At 42.1% G+C, this 18,939-nt stretch overlaps 1 protein-coding gene across 2 annotated transcripts in view; it reads left to right on the top strand.

Moving 5' to 3' along the window:
- Positions 1-18,939, top strand: part of B3GAT2 (beta-1,3-glucuronyltransferase 2) — a 60,006-nt gene that overhangs the window by 32,066 nt on the left and 9,001 nt on the right. The window contains exon 3 of one of the 2 annotated variants that reach the window (XM_043510450.1): positions 18,674-18,870. The exons of the other annotated variant lie outside the window; for it this stretch is intronic. Within the exon in view, the coding sequence (XP_043366385.1) occupies positions 18,674-18,828 (155 nt within the window). The 3' untranslated portion in view covers positions 18,829-18,870. Of the gene's footprint in view, positions 1-18,673; positions 18,871-18,939 lie in introns of those variants that run through there. 2 annotated transcript variants of the gene reach the window in all.

The raw sequence follows: 18,939 nt of genomic DNA, 5'->3' as shown, positions 1-18,939 counted from the left end.
TTTTTAGTTTTCTTTTTATTTATATGGCTATAGAACCTTTTACTATTGGTTTTAATTCCCTTTGCAAGGTCCAACTCTACTCGACTTTTAGCCTCTCTCACTTGATCCCTACATGTTCTGACCTCAGTTAGGTAGCTTTCCTTGCTGATCCCTCTCATCTTCCACTCCCTGTATGCTTTCTGCTTCTTCTTAATCACCTCTCTAAATGCTTGCTCATCCAGCTTGGTGTACAACTCCTTCCTATGAATTTTTTCCCCTTTCTTGGGATACAGGCTTCCGATAGCTTCTGCAGTTTTGATTTAAAGTAATCCCAGGCCGCCTCTACCTTTAGATCCATAAGTTCTTCAGTCCAATCCACTTCGCTAACTAATTTCCTTAATTTTTGAAAGTCAGCCTTTTTGAAATCAAAAACCCTAGTTGCAGATTTATTTTTGTTAATCCTTCCATTTAGTTTGAACTGAATTAGCTCATGATCACTTGAGCCAAGATTGTCCCCTACAACCATTTCTTCTATGAGGTCCTCGCTACTCACCAAAATTAAATCTAAAATGGCATCCCCTCTAGTCGGTTCATCAACTACTTGATGAAGGAATCCATCAGCTATCGCATCTAGGAAAATCTGAGCCCTATTATTATTACTAGCACTGGTCCTCCAGTCTATATCTGGGAAGTTAAAGTCTCCCATGATCATGCAGTTTCCATTAGTATTTACTTTATTAAAGACATTAAAAAGGGCTTTATCCATATCCAAATTAGATCCCGGAGGTCTATAGCACACCCCAAGCACTATCGTAGGAGAGGCTTTACTAGTTTTCTTCCCCAATGTAATTTTTGCCCAGACAGACTCTGTCTTATCCATTGCATCGCTTCTTATTTCTTTACATTCTACCTCATCATTGATATACAATGCTACTCCACCCCCTTTACCTTTTGTTTCTGTCTTTCCTAAAGAGCACATACCCTTCAATACCTGTAGTCCAGTCATGACTACTATTCCACCATGTTTCTGTTATCCCTATAATATCTGGTTTCACTTCCTGCACCAGTAGCTCTAGTTCCTCCATTTTGTTACCTAGACTCCTCGCATTGGTGTATAAACATCTTAATTTTTGCTGTTTGGCCTCGCTCACATTTTGTACCCTATTAGGCACAGTCATTCTACATCCAGTATAACCTATTAGACTAGTATCCACACCGCCCTCACTCCTTATATACGTTCTCCTACCCACGGCTGTATCCATTCTTACTTCGTCTTCTTCCCTCTCAATGCTAAAATCTGGCGTGGAGATTTTCTGGACATCTCCCATCCATCTCCCCCCAATTCCTAGTTTAAAGCTCTCTTTATCAGTTGTGCCAGCCTTGATCCTAGAAGTCTATTTCCTTCCCTACTCAGATGAAGTCCATCCCGAGAGAACTGACCTCTGTCTGTGAATGCCTCCCAGTGGCCATACATCCCAAAGCCCTCCTTATAGCATCACTGCCTAAGCCATCTGTTGACAGTCATAATCTTGTCAGACCTTTGTTGCCCTTCTCTAGGAACAGGAAGGATCCCGCTAAAGATCACCTGAGTCTCAATTTCCTTAAGTGTCTTCCCCAGCCTAGCATAGTCTCCCTTAATACTTTCCAGCGAGAATCTGGCCGTATCATTTGTTCCCACATGAAGGATAATTAGGGGATTCTTTCCCGCTCCCTTTAGGATCCTTTTCAACCTCAGGTCTACATCCCGTATCTTAGCACCCGGAAGACAGCACACCCTTCTATTCTCAGGATCAGCTCTAGTTACAGGCCTGTCTATTCTTCTCAATAAAGAGTCCCCGATCACCTGATAACAATCGCTCAGGTCTGCCTCAAAGTATTGGGGCAAATGGCAGCATGTACTTATGTGGTGCAGTACACAAGGCTATGCCTCAGACCCCTCCAGATGAGGCTTGTGTCAGGCTACTCCCCGAGCAGACACTGCCTGGACTCAATACTCATTATTCTACCTCCAGTCATCGCTTTGTGGACCTGCTGGAGAGACCCAGGATCACTAATGGTAGGGGTACCCTTCACTGCCCCTCAACCATCCGTTACTCTAGTCTTGGATGTGTCAGACCTGGGGTGGGTAGCCCACCTCGGCAGTCTCGGGGCTCATCCTCAATAAGTGCTTGTATCGGAGCTTGCTTTGAGCAAGCAAAGATTCTGCCTCAGTGCCATCGTGACCACCCGTTCCACAAGAACCCAGGCCTCAGCAGAAGTGTTCCTCGTATAGGTACCAATCCAGAGCAGTAACTGGTCATCGGTTCATATCTTTGCATCTCGCTACAGCATCTAACAGGCCCATAACGATGCCAGTTTTCAGAGAGCAGTGTTGCAATCAGCACATCCGTGAAGTCTGAGCCTACCTCCAGGGTTACTGATTTTGAGTCATCTAGCATGGAGAGATCCCAAAAGACTGGAAAAGGACAAATAATGCCCATCTATAAAAAGGGAAATAGGGACAACCTGGGGAATTAAAGACCAGTCATCTTAACTTCTGAACCTGGAAAGATAATGGAGCAAATAATAAAGCAATCAATTTGCAAACTTCTAGAAGATAATAAGGTGATAAGAAACAGTCAGCATGGATTTGTGAAGAACAAATTGCGTTAAACCAACCTGATAGCTTTCTTTGACAAGGTAACAAGCCTTGTGGATGGGGGGAAGTGATAGTCGTATATCTTGACTTTTTAGTAAAGCTTTTGATACTGTCTTGCATGACCGTCTCATAAACAAACTAGGGAAATGCAACCTAGATGGAGCTACTATAAGGTGGGTGCAAAACTGGTTGGAAAACTACTCTCTGGAAATGGTTATCGGTGTCTCACAGTCATGCTGGAAGGGCAAAACGAGTGGGGTCCCGTAGGGATCAGGTATGGGTCCAGTTCTGGTCAATATCTTCATCAATGATTTAGTTAATGGCATATAAAATTTGCAGATGATACCAGGCTGGGAGGGGTTGCAAGTGCTTTGGAGGATAGGATTATAATTCAGACCATTTCTCCAGTTTGGCCAGCTCATTCTGAAGTAAATAGGATGAAATTCAATATGGACAAATGCAGAGTATTCCACTTAGGAAGGAACAATCAGTTGCACACATACAAAATGGGAAATGATTGCCTAGGAAGGAGTACTGTGGAAAGGGATCCGGGGGTCGTAGTGGACCACAAGCTAAATATGAACCAACACTGTAACACTGTTACAAAAAAAGAACATCATTCTGGGATGTATTAGGAGGAGTGTTGTAAGCAAGATATGAGAAGTAATTCTTCCGCTCCACTCCGAACTGATTAGGCCTCAACTGGAGTATTGTGTCCAGTTCTGGGCACCACGTTTCAAGAAAGATGTGGACAGATTAGAGAATGTCCAAAGAAGAGCAGCAAAAATGATCAAAGGTCTAGAAAACATGACCGATGAGGGAAGATTGAAAAAATTGGGTTTGTTTATTCTGGAAAAGAGAAAACACAGACGGGACATAACAGTTTTCAAGTACGTAAAAGGTGGTTACAAGAAGGAGGGATAAAAATTGTTGTTCTTCACCTCTGAGGATAAGACAAGAAGCAATGGGTTTAAATTGCAGCAAGGGATTGTCAGGGTGGTTAAGCACTGGAATAAATTGCCTAGGGAGGTTGTGGAATCTCCATCAATGGAGATTTTTAAGAGCAGGTTAGACAAACACCTGTCAGGGATGGCCTGGATAATACGTAGTCCTGCCATGAGTACACGGGACTGGACTAGATGACCTCTCGAGGTCCCTTCCAGTCCTATGATTCTATGGAATAGACATGAGCTAGCACTCGAAGGAGAAAACGGTCACTAATCTTTCATAGCTGTTGTTGTTCTTTGACATGTATTGCTCATATCCGTTCCGTAACCCACCCTCCTGCCCCTCTGTCAGAGTTACTGGCAAGAAGGAACTGAGAGGATACGGGTTCGGCAATATCCCTTATACTGGCGCGTATGTACGCTGCTCCAGAGGGTGCTAGAGCCAGCCCTGCAGATACCACTAAGGGAAAAATCTCTGGCAACTGTGCACACGGCGTGCACAGACCTAGAATGGAATGGACATGAGCAGCATTTCTTGAAGAACAACAGTTACAAAAGGTTAGTAATTTGTTTTCTCCACAACCTTGTCACATACTTCACCACCAATAGTAAATCTGTACTCACTGGAAGAAAATGTAGGACTAATTTAGTATGCTTTTAATCCATGTTGTAGTACATCATTGTAATACCTTATTACTGCCACTGCACCCGTAAGCCACTGATGTTATACTATATCTGTACACCTTTGGAGAGGATCAACGTGGGCCTTCATTTTTATTTTGAAAACCGTGAACAATTCCATGAACGATGAGAGTTTGGGCATCAATTACATGGCCTGGCCAGACTTATTTATTTGTTTAGTTATTGTAGTTCCCCTGTAGCCTGGTTTGAAATTGGTAGATGTAGCATTCCAAACTGCAAGATCTAAGGCCAAATTCAGATTGATGTTTATTTCTGTGGGATTACCCTTGTTTATGCTGTGGTTGACTTTGTCTCGAGACTCTAAAAGGCCAGTTTCCCCTGGAAACTCCTGATTACTGGCACCTGGCATTCCCACTCAATCAGTTTTGCAAACATTGGATTGTGTCTGGGTTGTGTTTTTTGTTTTGTTCATTTTTTTTTAGATTGGGGCCATGTTTGCTGGGTGGGGTTTGTGGTTGCTGTTGTAGTATAGTGTGTTCAAGAAGCTGCCATGGCTGCCAGTGTTATTTCTCTCTGATCAAAGCAGAAAGATTTTTCCCACTGAAAATTCAAAGGCAGCAGCCCTCAAGACTTGGAGCCACTTTTCTTCAAGCCCAGACCCTTGTGTCACCGGCAGATAGTTTCTTGAGGTTGACCTGGGATTCCTTCACATGGAAAAATGAGAGAGAGAGAGAGAGAGAGAGAGAGAGAGAATGGATAATAAGGGCAAAAGCAACAGTAGCAGAGTGAGGGAGGGAAGTGAATGAGAGTGGATTGTGGATGGTAGGGAGGAAAGTGGGAGTGGAGCAAGAGGAGAACAATGTGAGTCAAAGAAAAATGAGAGCAGGAAACCTGAAGAGAAAAAGAGGAGGCCAAGGGACAACAGAACAGGAGCAAGATATTGGGGCAGCACTTGGAGCAAGGCTGATAAATACACACTTTATAAGGGATTGTCTGCAGCAATGGGGTAGAAAATACAGTAAAGGGACTGGGACAAAAGCATGAAGAGCATTTCCCTTCCCCCCACTCTGTCCATTACAGGAAAAGACACTGGTTTTTCATTCAAAAAGTGGGGAGGCTGGCAGGAATGGGGAGCAAGGAATGTGAGCACTGTTCTCTCTCTACCCATTGAAACCTTTGGCACACACCTGCCCCACTGCACAACAAGAATCCCTGTTTTTCATGTTAAAGCCTGGTTATCCTGTTAAAGAACGTTGGCCAAAGTTTCCATTTTCAGCACATTAACCAGCTTCTAGAAAAATAAGACCCACCATTGGAAATGTTTGCTACTGTCACTTACATCCAATATAGAGGGCCCACATTAGGTAGGGGTGAGAGAAGGTAAGAAAAGGAGAGCTGCCTTTCAAGTTTTTCATTATATGTAACAAAAATAGAGGTACAGTGTAGTGTGACACCAACAAACCCAGAGGACTTTTCAGCAGATGCTCCTAGGATAAGTTTTGCTACCTTGTTTTGCATCATATACTATCTGATAGTTATTCTCTGCCGTAATCAGTCCCAGAAACAATCTGTATTTATTTAATATAGAATTTTACTCTCTCTAACTCTGGCAGTGCCTTGCATATCTTATAAAAAACAGAATGAAACTAGAGTTTGCACTGTACAACATTTAAAGCCAGTGGTGTGATTTGAAGAGACTTAGTGGGAACTAATAAATAAAGCAAATAAAAGGTCTCATTAAATAAAACTAACCAAGCAAAAGTCCTGCATCCACACCCTGAAATTACCCAATGGGTTCACTTGGACCATGAAAGGGAACAAGTTCAGTAGGCAAGATCTCGCCCCTTTCACCACTCCTTGAACGCAGACTTCCAGGTCTGGATCACAGTGACTCAGTGGAGAGAGATAACAAAAAAAGGGGGGTAGCTGTCTGCCTCTCAAATAGCTAATTTCCACACCTTTTAGGGGTTTAAAAATTAATTCACAGATGTAATTCATGCTTAAACAAGATTTAAGGTTGTAAATATCTATTACTTCTGGAAACAGATTTTCTTTTAAAAATCAGAAATTTTGGAAAGACTAGAAATTCAAACTTAAGGTTACACTAAAATTATATATTAAATATGGAAATGGCTGCAACTCATGGCTGGTGTTCTCATTCCATCCAACCCGTGCACACTTCAGGCAGAGTCTAAAACCCCTCTGTACCTTTTCATGTTGCTCAGACCTTGAGAGAGCAGCAAAGTCAGCAATTTAGCCGTCCTTGAATATTTAGTCCTGTTTTCCTTATGTGATTAGATTTTTTTCTATTAGCTTCACAATATTTTGGAGATGTATTACCTTTGCATTTTTTTTATATAATCTTTAAAGAAAAGACAAAAGAATGAAGAGGGGTAATAGAGAAATTTGTAACAGTGCCTTCTCCAGCACACACAAAAGATGACAAGGAGAGGATGTCTTCTTTCTCGTTCATCATCACCATTAGCCATGACTGCACTGAAGGCAGTTTCAGTTAAGAAATGTGTTTTTCCTCAGTCATATAATGCTATGGGGTAATCAGAAACTTCCTTAAAGTTTATTTCTTTAGTAGTTCAGTCATTAGGATTAGGAAACATTGTGGACCAGTTCAGTTCAAAATTACCAAATTAATTCTACATAGTTCTACAAATTAATTCTACATTTTTTGGTCTGCTAGGGCAGCTTTGTTTCCTGGTTGATCTGGCTACTGAGAATTCCCTTTCCATAGGGGAATCCTTGGCTTGTATAGTGTCACCATGACAGTCCTATCACCTCCTCTTCTAGACCCTGCTGTAGGGGGCACAGCCAAGGCCAAGAGGGGTGTTGCTGGGGTTTTCCAGCAATCCTTTTGGCTTGGCATAGTGTTATTGGGGTATCCAGGACTGAGAGTCACCTTGTTCACCTGACTCCAGCGAGAGGGAGTCTTACCCATGGTGGCTGGGTGTCAGCTCCCTGACACCACTAGCCCTTCAGCCACCCAGGCACTCTCCTCTGGGCTATGACAGTTCTGTCTTTGCCCTGTAGGTTAACAAGAGGTGCACCACAGTCTGAATAGCTTTGAAGTGTCCCCCTGTCATAACCAGCCTCTGACATTGGTTACTCACAGAAATCCCAGATCCTCTGCTCCCAAATATGCCGTGTCACCCCTGTTTTACCTTAAATTTCTGCTCCTGTATACCACACAGCACTTGTAACAAAACAAAAGACTGTTTGTTTATTTAAGGAAGTTTTGAGATTCTACTAGAAACAAGAGTGTGGTGGAAACAAATGGTTACAATATAAAACGCAAAATTGGGTCTACGCTTATTAATAGTTATCTTTCCTAGCTAATAAAGTACGGTCCCCATCCCCCCACCCACCCCCAAAGTTCAGTCTGTTGCGGAGTTAGCTGGAATCACAGGACTCAGGATCCCTTCCCCCCCCCCCCCCCATGAGAACACCCCTCAGTGAATGGAGAGCTCATGCCTTTCCCCACCCTCTGTTCTACTGAAACAGGCTTTTGTCTTTGTTCCTATAAAGGGTGATTCTCAGTCTGTTGAAATTTTTTTTTCTTTAACCTCCAAGTGGTTTAGATTGTTTGCGGTTGTCTCTGATTTTTTGCAGTTGAAAACTTTGGGATGGAGCAAAGCTAGACAATTATGCTTTGCATTATATCATTGGCTAACCATGGTGGGGTAACAACTCCTCCTGATTGAATGGGCCATCATTGGCTCTTATTATCCCCTGCTGACTTATTTTTATTTCAAGTCCATAAAGCAGAGGTGGGCAAACTACGGCCTGCAAGCCACATCCAGCGCTGTTCTGCCTGGCCCTTGAGCTCCCGACCAGGGAGGCTAGCCCCCGGTCCCACCACTGCTGTCCCCCCTTCCCCACAGACTCACCTCGCTGCGCCACCAGCGCTCTGGCCCACCACTCCTGCCAGGCAGCACAGCGATGGGGCTGCGAGCTCCTGCTGCTCTGAGTGGCATGGTAAGGGGGCAGGGAGTTGGATAAGGGGTAGGGGCTCCTGAGGAGCAGGCAGGGGACGGGGAGCAGGGTGCAGAGGTTCTGGGGTGGGACGAGCAGGGGGCAGTGGTTCTGCCGGGGGGCAGTCAGGGGACGGGTAACGGGGGGGTTGGATAGGCGTTGTAGTCCTGGGGAGTGCTGTCGGGGGTGTGGATAGGGGTCGGGACAGGGAGTGGGGGGAGGTTGGATGGGGCAGGGCTTCTGATGGGGGCAGTCAGGGGGAGGAGGCCAGGCTGTTTGGGGAGGCACAGCCTTTCCTACCTGGTCCTCCATACAGTTTTGGAACCCCGATGTGGCCCTCGGGCCAAAAAGTTTGCCCACCCCTGCCATAAAGCATACTTTCCATATAAATACATTTATCCTTAAAGATTACTGTACATACATGTCACAAAGATTATGCATCTTGACGAGTTACAAGTGTACATGTTACTCTTATGGATAAACATCCTGCAAGATGTCTTTGATGTGGTGAGTTTGTCAGGTCTGAGGCGAGAGTTCTTTCAAAAAGAATGGGACTGCCAAGAAGCCTCTGTATTACACAATGCTAGCTGAGGATTGGATTTTTAAAACCACCTTCCTCCAGTCTTGGCTCAGTCTTTGAATACATTGAAAGAAAATATACATGCTAAAAAGCACAAACATCATTAGTAGGGGTCTTATAAAGGATATGTCACACAGATATGTATGAGATATGAATAAGATTTATTATACTTGTGTGGAAATGTGAATGTATTAGGTTAAGGTTAATAAGGATAAAAACCTGTATAATTTGAATGATTTATATTTTTTTCAGTTAATGTTAAAAATGACTTTTTAAAATGGCAGTTTTCCAACATCTTTCCAAAGCAAACCACCACCACGTTAGGCTCTTGGATTTCCTGAGTACAGGTGAGTTGCATCATATGCGCATTTAACTTATGCAAATTCAACTATACGTGCTCAGCAAAAAAAAAGAAAAATAACAAGATACCTGTAAATAGTGCAGGCGATTCCATCCACCATTCCACTCAATAAGTGTATGCCCCGAAGTGAGTGTGAGATGGGAAACGTGAATCTGCTGTTCCCTCAGTTGGTCTCGTTCCTGCTTGCCTCTCATAGTGTGAGCATCTCGCCATGCTGAGTGTGATTCTAGTGTTTAAAGATACAAATTTTTCATACAACATGGCCCCTAAACACAAGCCAACTACTTCATCTGGTGCTCAACCAAAGAAACAGCGATCTGGAAGAACAGCTGGAAGAAAAACTGGCTGTATTGGACTTACTGAGAGATGGTATGTCGGTCTCCAACGTGGGGCGTAAATATGGTCGCAACAAATCTAGCATCCGTGCCATCAAGATTTGAGAGAGAGAAATTCGTCAAGCTGTGGCATCAGGTGCTCCAATAACTGCTAAGGTGATGAGCCAGGTGTGTGATAAGACTTTAGTGAAGACAGAAAAAGGCATTAAACTTATGGCTGGAAGACATGAACTGTAAACGTGTGCCTATTGATGGCAACACGTTGCGAGAAAAGGCTCTTAGCCTCTACCCGCTGTTCAAATCTCCCTCCGAAGAGGGACAACCTTCTGATGAGAAGGAATTCAAAGCCAGCCAAGGTTGGCTTAACAGTTTTAGGAACCGCTTCAACCTCAAAAACGTGCAGACTACTGGTGAAGCTGCATCTGCCAATGAAGAGGCAGGAAAAGCCTATCCCGAACAATTAAAGAAAATCATAGAAGAAAAGGACTATCTTCTGGAACAAGTTTTTAATGCTGACAAGACTGGGCTCTTCTGGAATAAAATGCCCAACTGCACTTACATTTCGAAATCAGAAAGACAAGCCCCTGGCTTCAAAGTATCTAAAGACCATGTGACTGTGTTTTGTGGCAATGCGGCTGGGCATTTAATAAAGCTGGGCTTGCTCGACAGGGCTGCAAATCCCCGTGCCCTAAAAGGCAAGAACAAAAATCTCCTGCTTGTGTTCTGGCAATCAAATAAAAAAGCTTGGGTGACCGCAGCATTATTTCTGGATTGGTTCCACAAGTGTTTCATTCAAGAGGTATCTTGAAGAGAAAGGACTTGACTTTAAAGTGTTGCTGATCATAGACAATGCTCCTGGCCACCCTGTGGCACTCCAGTTTGCGCATAACGATGTTGAAGTCATCTTTCTCCCTCCCCCCCCATACCACCTCATCCTCCAACGTCTCGACCAAGGCATGATTAGCTGTTTCAAGACCACGTACACAAGGCTTATGTCTTCACGGATATATAGCGCTATGGATGCTGATCCCAATCTTAATGTGATGGTGTGTTGGAAGTCCTTCAACATTGCCAATTGCATCACTTACATTAAACAGGCAATGGGTGCAGTCAAGCCTGAAACAGTCAATGCATGTTGGCGAAACCTATGGAAAGAATGTGTGAATGATTTTAAGGGTTTCCTGACCATTGACAAAGAAGTGAAACGCATTGTTCAGGTGGCCAGGCAAGTGGGTGGTGATGGTTTCGTCGACATCCTTGAGGAAGAAATTGAAGAATTAATTGAGAGCCATAGAGAAACATTAACTAACGAAGAGTTAGAGGAACTGATAAAATCATCTATAGAAGACGAAGATGACGACGACGAACAGGAAGAGCCAGCAAGTTGGAATCTTCATAAATTTGCTGAAGTGTTCCAAGCAGTGAAACACTTGAATGGTTTCTGAATTTAATTTCTGCATACAATTCCTCTATGGAACGAAGCCTCAAAATTATACATAGTATTATGGATGATTTGAGACCGTATCAAGAAATGTTTGAGCAGCTCAAGAGACAACAGCGACAGTTGCCAATCACCATGTTTTTCAAGGAAAAACAACCAGCAGCAGATGAGCCTACGCAATCAACTTCTCGAGCGGAACCAGAGCCAACCACTTGCTCTCCATCACCTCCATCTCCTGGATTGACATCAAACCCTGATGACCCCCTGTAATTACCCCGTCATTAAAAATACAGTACCGTAAAATTATATTTTGCATATGTACTCTTTATTATATACTGTACATTATTGTATACATTATACATATTACTGTACAGGGTTGTATACACAAAACCATGTTCAGTATACTGTACTCTATGGGCGATAAGGGATTTTCAAGGGTAATTTTGACTATATGCGATTTTCACCTTACGCGCTAACTTTAGAACCTAACCCCTGCATAAGATGCGACTCCACTGTACACAAACTAATTCAGGAATCTTTCTGTATTTTTAAATTCTAAATCTCTGGCTAATTTTGATCCCTAACTAAGGGCAGGTCTACACGTAAGACACTGCAGGTGCAGCTAAGATTTGCTGTCTATTTTTTTTATCATCAGCCTTTGGGGTTTGATCCTGCTCCCAATGACATTAGTGGGAGCTTTCCCATTTCCTTCAATAGAAGCTTGATTGGGTGCATACTCTGATTTAGTATTTTGTTATGATTATGGCTATGTAGTTTAATTTTTGAATAGTCAAAAGGAAGAAGAAGGTGGAGTGAATCTGCAGATGAAAAAATTTAGATGATTCACATGAGCCTCAGTTATTTGATTTAAATGAAATTTGAATAATTTAAACAATTATTTTTTTTAATTGAAACTGTTCTCAAAAATAGTGTATATCTGCATTTACTTTTATAGGGCTTAATTCCGTATGCTTTGCTGTTAAATAACCAGGTCCAATTTAATTCAAATTTGACTAATATAAAAAGCAAGTTTGACTTAGTTTTCTACTGATCATTTGAATTGACATTGTATGACTCTGAAAGTGGTAACGTTTAATTTTGTAGGCTTTTCTCTAAATAATCTGACAAATATAGAAAGCAGTTTCGACTTAGTTCTTTATAGGTTTCTTTGTATTAAAACTCTGATCAAGAGAGTAGTAAGTTTGCATTTACTTACCATCTTATTAAGAGGGTTTTAAATTTTAACCTTGGAGGGCTTTTTTTTTTTTTTTTTTTTTAAATTATACGTAGTTACTAAGGTTAAGTGCGATTTGATTTATAAAAAGGAAATTTTGATTGAGTTCTTTCATATGGGTTACATTTTTATAAGACAAAATGAAATTCTTGAGCATTGTAAACCTCTTGGTCTAATAGATACTTTTATTACTCAAGGTGTTCCAAGTACTTGGTGATGTTGCTCTGTGTGTGGGTGTATTTTAGTCCATTATTGCATTGAATATTTATGGAATGTACTTGTCACTTTTTTTAAGTTACTGTTTTATTGATATAAAAATGTCACCCATGAAAGTAGAATTTTGCCCCTTTTTGCACCAACCTTTTGCATCATGGATGTAATCTGGAAAGAGTTATAACCGTTGCCAACTCTGTCCACATATCTATTCAGGGGATACCATCATAGGGCCTAATCACATCAGCCACACGATCAGAGGCTCGTTCACCTGCGCATCTACCAATGTGATATATGCCATCATGTGCCAGCAATGCCCCTCTGCCATGTACATTGGCCAAACTGGACAGTCTCTACGTAAAAGAATGAATGGACACAAATCAGACGTCAAGAATTATAACATTCAAAAACCAGTTGGAGAACACTTCAATCTCTCTGGTCACTCGATCACAGACCTAAGAGTGGCTATCCTTCAACAAAAAAGCTTCAAAAACAGACTCCAACGAGAGACTGCTGAATTGGAATTAATTTGCAAACTGGATACAATTAACTTAGGCTTGAATAGAGACTGGGAATGGATGAGTCATTACACAAAGTAAAACTATTTCCCCCTGGTATTTCTCCCTCCCACCCCACCCCCCACTGTTCCTCTGATATTCTTGTTAACTGCTGGAATTAGCCTACCTTGCTTGTCACCATGAAAGGTTTTCCTCCTCCTCCCCCCCCCCCCCCCCCGCTGCTGGTGATGGCTTATCTTAAGTGATCACTCTCCTTACAGTGTGTATGATAAACCCATTGTTTCATGTTCTCTGTGTGTGTGTGTATATAAATCTCTCCTCTGTTTTTTCCACCAAATGCATCCGATGAAGTGAGCTGTAGCTCGCGAAAGCTTATGCTCTAATAAATTTGTTAGTCTCTAAGGTGCCACCGGTACTCCTTTTCTTTTTGCGAATACAGACTAACACGGCTGCTACTCTGAAACCTATAAAAACTTTAAGAAGTCTTTAATATGTGGCTGCAAACATGAATCCAGTTCTTCTTCTTTATTTGTGTAGTTTGCCTACATCGAAGTACAGTTGCCCTCAGATATAAGATACCTGTTTTTTGTCCAGTCCTAGGAGGTTCATAGCCCTATGGTACAACACAGTATGACAACAAATTTAAAATTAAATATCCTACATACTTCTGTGGAAATATTTATAATGATTATCCTGAAGGTGATCTTTTTTTAGTGAAGAGATGAAAAAAGTTTGCATTTTCCAGTCACTGCTTATTGTTTGCTGTATCAATGCTAAGCTGGTAATATTTTGGTTTAAGGGTGCAACACTGATTTAAATACTACAGTGCTGTACATCTCTCTGGTGATAAGAGTAAAATAGTCCAGCAAAATCACTTCTCAGTTTAATGAGTTACTGATGCAATAAAGATGTGCAAAATTTGGAGAGAAGTCTATCCACTTGTTTTGGCTAGTTCTGAGAGTGGTGATTGGCATGCTGTCTGGAGTGGCTCAAGAGTGTGAGTGCCAACCTCACGGCAGACTATCAAGAAGCAGAGCACAAACACCAAACTGATGGTATGTTCTATAATTAGATTTCACCAACCCAGTAACAAGTGTGAACTCCTAAAGCACTATAACAGTCTTACGATGGAGTTACAGACAGTCCCCTTGGGCATTCCAATTATTTTACCACCCAGGCAAGCTGGACTAAATGATAGTTGGTTGCTATATTATAACAAAGATCATAAAATACTCATGTTGCTCCCAGTCTCAGGAGACTACTCACTTACCCAGGTCAATTTGTATCTTAGATCTCACACCAAAGACCATGCTTGCAACCAATTCTATAATAAACTAACTGAACATTTATTAACTCGGAAAAGGCAATGAGAGAGTTATTACAAGGTTAGAGTAGAAAAGCATATGTACACAAATGAGTTAAAGTCCATGGTTTTAAAAGGTGACAGAGTTGTAGTAATCTGTCAGCTCTGAATATCTTTTAGGGCTAACCCAGGTTGACCCTGGGGATGTCTGCTTCTGTTTCATAGCTCCGGCTCCTCAGAGTCCAAATGGCAAAAGAGATGAAAAAATTTGTCAACTATTTTTATTTCCTTCTTCCAGAATTCAAGCTGGTGAGCTCTTTTAGCTTCTTCATGGGTATGAAGGGGCAATTAACAGTCTTTGTATTGTGATATCCCACAATGACCCATTTAGATTTGATAGGCCTTCTTGATGGTTAGGAGACAGTCTCTCCTGACTGAGCTCACAGTTTCAGAATAAATGGTTTTTTACAGTCATAAAGCAAAAACTTACACTATTTTTAATCACATAATATAAGAATATTTAAGTGAGATTAGTGCATGCAGCAACTTACAAACATTTCATAATGTCTAAACACATAGTTTCACTTGTGTGTTAGTATGGTTAAGATTGGTATTGGACTTAGACTGGTGTACAGCAATGAATTTGGCTGGGGCTTAAAAACTTGGTAAGAGCTGGCACCTGGTCTGCCAGCCTCACAGTGACTGATCCAAAAACAAAGTTACTTTTGTAACATTTGAGGTTTTTAGTGTAACCTTGTCTTTTAACTTCCAGGCTAGCATTTGCGCTCTCTCTTTTTTTTGTTTTTGTTCCAATTGCAGTCAATATCCTTTTAAGTTTTGCAATATTACTTAGACCAGTGGTTCTCAAACTATCTACCATTGTGGGCTGCATCCAATACTACCTGTATGTCCCTGAGGATGTCAAGTGGGCTGTGGCTGTGTGCTGATTGGGCCGCAAGCTGAGAACCATTGACTTAGACTGTTTCCTTGTTTGAATGGGATCACCCCTCCTGCCCCTATAATCTTTTTCTGATTTATAGATATGGAGACCTTTCTGAAATCTCTCTCTTTGTACATTATTGAAAAGATAAAGGTACTTCAGAGAGAATCTTGATCTTGGTTGATGATCATAGTAAGTGCAGTGGATACAGAAGAAAAGCTCTAGAGGGGCATCTTGTAGAATTTGGGCCACTGTAGTACATTTATACAGTAGGCACTCATCACCAATATATGCTTAGGAGGAATTGGATTGTGGATTCAGAGGAACATTGAGTTTGCCTTATGCCTTTGGTAACTGCTGTTTTCACTGCTCTGAGATGAGTTACATTGTGACTTACATTGTGTATTTCTCTGCATCCCAGATGAATAATTGTTTTCTTTTAAATAACAAACTGAAGCCAGATTCCTCTAGTACTTATGCTGTCTGTAGGGTACCTACTAGAACCATTTATGTGGATGGGTCTTGGACTAGGAAGTCCTCTATAGGAGCAGATATGAATCCCTTTCTGCCTATGCACTAAAATACTTGTTAGTTTATAGTTTATATTCCCTTTTATTAGGCAATTTACCCAAAGACTCAGTCACTACTTTTGTCTATAGGCTTCTTCAAAAAGTTTGAAGCATATTGTGCTGCTGCCAGGAGCTGCTTGGATATGTTTCCAGGAACAAAACCACATAGGTTTATATTACTGTCAATAGACCTAGCTGAGGAATATAACGCATCCAGGATAAACCATGTAGCTAGTGATTTGTTTTAGCTTATTTCTAGCTCAAGAGTTTTTGATCTTCTGTGGGAGGAAGTTGGATGATGAGTCTTCTAGCTCAAGAAAAGCAGATGAATTCTCGGGGGGACATTAGCATTGATTTAGTAGTTGCATTAAGATGAATCACCTGTCTGTAGATCACGAGAGTCACTGGATAGACTATAAAAAAAATAAAAAAAAAGAGGACTTGTGGCACCTTGGAGACTAACAAATTTATTTGAGCATAAGCGTTCGTGAGCTACAGCTCACTTCATCGGATGCATGCAGTGGAAAATACAGTGGGGAGATTTATATATGCACAGAGAACATGAAACAATGGGTGTTACCATACACACTGTAACGAGAGTCATTACTTAAGGTGAGCTATTACCAGCAGGAGAGCAGGGGGGAAAAACATCTTGTAATGATAATCAAGGTGGGCCATTTCCAGTAGTTGACAAGAAAGTCTGAGGAACAGTGGGAGTTGGGGGGAATAAACATGGGGAAATGAATTTGAGCTCTCTGTCCATTGTGCAACAGACGTTAAATTTTGCTGGAGTCTCCTGAGGCTTGAAGAGCTGGCATTTCTCAGGCTTTACTTTATTATAAGATCTGTGATGTATGAAGGCCTTAGTTCTGATGGTTCTACTGAGGTAGAGGAGGATGGACTTTTGTTTTAGTGACTATTGGTTTGGAGTGGGGCCCTGCATTCTATGGTATCCTTGGTCAGAGTCTGAAAGAGCCCTTGCCAAAGTTAAGACAATCAGAATGAAAGTAAAGGCCCACCCCTAAAATAACCGATCACAGTGGATATCAAACCTAAACAAAAACACCTTTTCTCACAGACAGCATTAATTGTGACCCACCCTTCCCAAAAGCCTGGTTTTTTTTTTTTGTTTGTTTGTTTTGGTTTTAATGTGCTCCGAAAGCCACCAGAACAGTTTAAGGAATTAGTAGGTCCCGCAGCTGAAGGCCTTCCTCATGGTAAATGTCCTGTCAGCAGGGGTCCTTCCCTTTTAAATGGTTAGCATTCCAGCTCACACCCCTCCACTTGAAGCAGTTTGGTACGAGGAAAAGGGTAGTCTCTAAAGTAGGCAGGTTCCAAGCCACTGAATGCTTTTTACAGGTAAAAATCAATACCAACTGGAAACCAAGTGGTAGCAAGTGCAGGTCACAGAACTCTGGTGTTAGATACTTAAGGTATAATAAACAGGCTACTGCTTTCTGTATGCCTTCAGGTTTCCAGGCTGACTTAGGTGCAGCCCCATCAGGAGTTTATGGAATAGTCTAATGTTGAGGTGACAAAGGCATGGATCCCATTAGCAATGTCTTCATCCAAGAAAATCAGTCACAGTCTCCTGGCTAGACAAGGATGGGAAAAATGGAGGCTTCTGCCATGTGATCATTTTAAGAGCTGCTGGGGCTCTAACAAAACTCCCAGAATGACAGGTTTCAGAGTAGCAGCCGTGTTAGTCTGTATTCCCAAAACGAAAAGGAGTACTTGTGGCACTTTAGAGACTAACAAATTTGTTAGAGCATAAGCTTTCATGAGCTACAGCTCACTTCTTCGGATGCATTTGGTGGAAAAAATGGGAGATTGATATACACACACACACACACACACACACACACAGAGAACATGAAACAATGGGTTTATCATACACACTGTAAGGAGAGTGATCACTTAAGATAAGCCATCACCAGCAGCAGGGGGGAGAAAGGAGGAAAACCTTTCATGGTGACAAGCAAGGTAGGCTAGTTCCAGCAGTTAACAAGAATATCTGAGGAACGGTGGGGTCGGGGGGAGAAATAACATGGGGAAATAGTTTTACTTTGTGTAATGACTCATCCATTCCCAGTCTATTCAAGCCTAAGTTAATTGTATCCAGTTTGCAAATTAATTCCAATTCAGCAGTCTCTTGTTGGAGTCTGTTTTTGAAGCTCCCTTGTTGAAGGACAGCCACTCTTAGGTCTGTAATCGAGTGACCAGAGAGATTGAAGCGTTCTCCAACTGGTTTCCGAATGTTATAATTCTTGACGTCTGATCCGCGTCCATTCACTCGTTTACGTAGAGACTGTCCAGTTTGACCAATGTACATGGTAGAGGGGCATTGCTGGCACATGACGGCACACATCACACCGGTAGACGCGCAGGTGAATGAGCCTCCGACAGTGTGGCCGATGTGATTAGGCCCTATGATGGTGTCCCCTGAATAGATATGTGGACAGAGTTGGCAACAGGCTTTGTTGCAAGGATAGGTTCCTGGGTTGGTGGTTCTGTTGTGTGGTTGCTGGTGAGTATTTGCTTCAGACTGGGGGGCTGTCTGTAAGTAAGGACTGGTCTGTCTCCCAAGATCTGTGAGAGTGATGGGTCGTCCCCCAGGACAGGCCGTAGATCCCTGATGCCCCCATGTTATTTCTCCCCCCCACCCCACCCCACCCTACCCCCCACTGTTCCTCAGATATTCTTAACTGCTGCATTCTTGTTAACCCATTGTTTCACGTTCTCTGTGTGTGTATATCAATCTCCCTTCTGTTTTTTCCACCAAATGCATCCGATGAAGTGAGCTGTAGCTCACGAAAGCTTTGCTCTAATAAATTCGTTAGTCTCTAAGGTGCCACAAGTACTCCTTTTCTTTTTGCGAACTCCTAGAATGTGAACAAGTAGTAGAAACAGCACCTCAGCAAGAAAGGCAGGTATAATTCCTTTGTGTATCCAATTGCTTTCCCACATAACTTCAGTCTTATCCCAATAGGCCTTCAGGCAGCTAGCTGTCATGCATGGCCCAGGTGTTCAACAGTACTGGCTGGGCTGATGTGGAGAGAGCTGGATGTCAACACTGAACAGGAGGGAGGCAATATGGAATCCTGTGAAACTCCACTCAGCAGCAGTCCGAGGAATGAAAAGTAATTGCCTAACACAACCCTGTGGAATTACTCAACAAGGAAAGAATGGAACTGTCAGGGAGGAGGGATAGCTTAGTGGTTTGAGTATTGGCCTGCTAAACTCAGGGTTGTGAGT

The sequence above is a fragment of the Dermochelys coriacea genome, chromosome 3, assembly GCF_009764565.3.
Source record: "Dermochelys coriacea isolate rDerCor1 chromosome 3, rDerCor1.pri.v4, whole genome shotgun sequence".
In the NCBI taxonomy this organism is placed as follows: Eukaryota; Metazoa; Chordata; order Testudines; family Dermochelyidae; genus Dermochelys; species Dermochelys coriacea.
Note: the sequence above shows the minus strand (reverse complement) of the source record. Positions and strands in the feature narration are given on the sequence as shown.